At 51.0% G+C, this 2500-nt stretch overlaps 1 protein-coding gene across 1 annotated transcript in view; it reads left to right on the top strand.

Annotated features, from left to right (window-relative positions):
• LOC311320348 (ephrin type-A receptor 3-like) overlaps positions 1-2500 on the top strand; it is a gene marked incomplete at both ends in the record, with an annotated part of 291496 nt that overhangs the window by 286427 nt on the left and 2569 nt on the right. Inside the window, one exon of the mRNA XM_084452079.1 lies at positions 60-391. Coding sequence (XP_084308205.1) covers positions 60-391 — 332 coding nt within the window. The remainder of the gene's footprint in view (positions 1-59; positions 392-2500) is intronic.

The raw sequence follows: 2500 nt of genomic DNA, 5'->3' as shown, positions 1-2500 counted from the left end.
GAAATATTTAAATACCACCCCCCCTCCTCTTCTCCCTCTTCTCTCTCTCACCCCCCCAGGTCCTCCTTCCCCCCCTCGTAACGTGGTCTTCAACCTCAACGACACCTGTCTGCTCCTGGAGTGGACTCCGCCCACCGACACCGGCGGCCGCCGCGACCTGACCTACAACGTTCTGTGCAAGCGCTGCGGTCCGGAGCCCGACCAATGCCAGCTCTGCGAGGAGGAGCTTCGCTTCCTGCCCCGCCCGCTGGGCCTGACCAATGCCACGGTGACGGTGACGGACTTCTCCGCGCACGCCAACTACACCTTCGAGATCGAGTCGCTGAACGGCGTGTCGGACCTGAGCTCCTTCCCCAGGCCGGTGGCGGCCATCACCGTCAACACTGACCAGGCGGGTGAGTACGCACTGCGCTGACCGCTAACACCAAACCCCCCCAAACCCTGACCCCAAACCCCCCAAACCCTGACCCCAAACCCCCCAAACCCTGACACCAAACCCTGACCCCAAACCCTGACCCCAAACCCCCCAAACCCCCCAAACCCTGACACCAAACCCCTCAAACCCTGACCAGGGGAACCCCAGGCAGGTCCATGGTCACTATATCACATCACTATCATTACAGACTGGGGTTGGGGGGGGGTTAGGGACCCCTAAAACTCGAACCCAGGCCCGTGGCCACCAACTCACCAGGCCAGACAACGCCAGCGTCTGACCTCTTCGGTGCGGTACCCCGTACCGAACTCCGCATGCTCCGCACTGCCGTTAGCAACAGAGGAGCGAGCGCGCCAACCACCATGACTAGCGATCAGTAGAGCTTCTCTATCTCTGAGTCCATCACCCTTCGCTAAAACCACCGTCAGTCTAAAAAACTCCAGAGACTCAATCCAGATTGGAAAGCAGCTTCTTGATGAAGGTGCACTCCTACGTGGATACTGGAGTTAAGGTAAGGTTTCATACTGGAGTTAAGGTAAGGTTTCATACTGGAGTTAAGGTAAGGTTTCATACTGGAGTTAAGGTAAGGTTTCATACTGGAGTTAAGGTAAGGTTTCATACTGGAGTTAAGGTAAGGTTTCATACTGGAGTTAAGGTAAGGTACGCTGCTGTTGGCCCTACGAAATCGTAGCTCTGCTCTGAAAATGGAGGAGAAGGACAAGTGCAGGCCTTCTCTGAGAAGGTAACGCTTCCTCCAGGATAACTCGGCGATGCGGAGCAGTTCCGCTTTTCATCTGTGATTCGCAAACACCGTTTCTCTCTCTCTCCCTCTCTCGATTTCTCTCTCTGGGGGAGAATGGCTCACATTGTCTCTCTCTCTCTCTCTCCCTCTCTCTCTCTCTCTCTCTCTCAAGCACACACATACACACTTAGTTATATGGAGGTGTATTTTGGCCCAGTTCCACCAGACAAAAAAGTCCCTTCTCAACTCTACTCAACGTGCTTTTGGGGGATTTCCACCTCAGAATGGTTTTATCTGTCAGAGAGAATCGTCTCTCGCTGACTAGATGACTGAACTGCTTCAGTGACTTCCTCCCCAAATAGAACTTGTCATATTTCTCTCCATGGGATTTTTTTTCTCCCAGCGGATATCTTAGTTAATACAACCCTGTAAAACAAAAATGAAATGCAACCTTTCAGATGTTGTTGTGGGAGGCCTTTGGAGATGATAATAAAGTGTTTGCAAGATGTTGATGTTTTTGTAAGGTGTGGGGGTGTATAGTAGGTTTGGGAGTAGTGCAAGTGACTTTGATATGACATCATTTCACATGACTTCATTCATTGAAAGGAATCATCATCTGATCCACAGAGTTGAGCTCTTCTGGTACCCAGGGGCGTCATGCAACCCCAAAAAACGAGGGGGCACGAGATAGCGCAGCGTTATTTGCGTGCGCAGTGCGCGCGAAATTGTAGTGAATCATGTCTTCAGACACAAACTGAGGGAAGTATTCCAGTGGTGTGTGGAGAGAACTCACATCTTCTGTGAGAGGTGGACCAGAAAAGTCAGTATTAGGACTAGTGGCTTGCGCTGGAGCTTCTTGGAGCTCAGCAGCAGCCTCATGCTGTCATTATAAGCCAGTTACTTTTAGGGGGAAGTATTTTGGCGGGAAAGCGCCGGGAAAAGGTTGAAGCAACTTCTGTGAGGACCAGAAAAATCTGTATTAAGGCTAATGAAATCTTTTTTCTGCCATCGATATCTGTCACAAGGCTTGGCATGTTTGGCTGCTTGGGGCTCATAGGTGTGGTATAGTCAAAGTTAGTAGAGTGGACCTGGTCCATGCTATGGAAATAAAGCCTTGTGAGTCTCTCTCAAGTGTTAATAGACCCAGAGAGTGTGTTTGGTGTTACTATAGTGTACCAAAGTGGTCTCTCTCTCTGAGTCACACAGGTGAGACTATTTCTGTCCACGCCAACACATACAGTCCTGATTGGCCCATCTTGCCGTAATCATCCCATTGGCTAATGGTTATGAAAGGCCAGGGGATGAGACAGGAGGCGCGTTTCAGG

The sequence above is a fragment of the Borostomias antarcticus genome (genome assembly GCF_949987555.1).
Source record: "Borostomias antarcticus genome assembly, chromosome: 17".
NCBI lineage: Eukaryota > Metazoa > Chordata > Actinopteri > Stomiiformes > Stomiidae > Borostomias > Borostomias antarcticus.
This window is presented reverse-complemented; position numbering and strand designations above follow the sequence as displayed.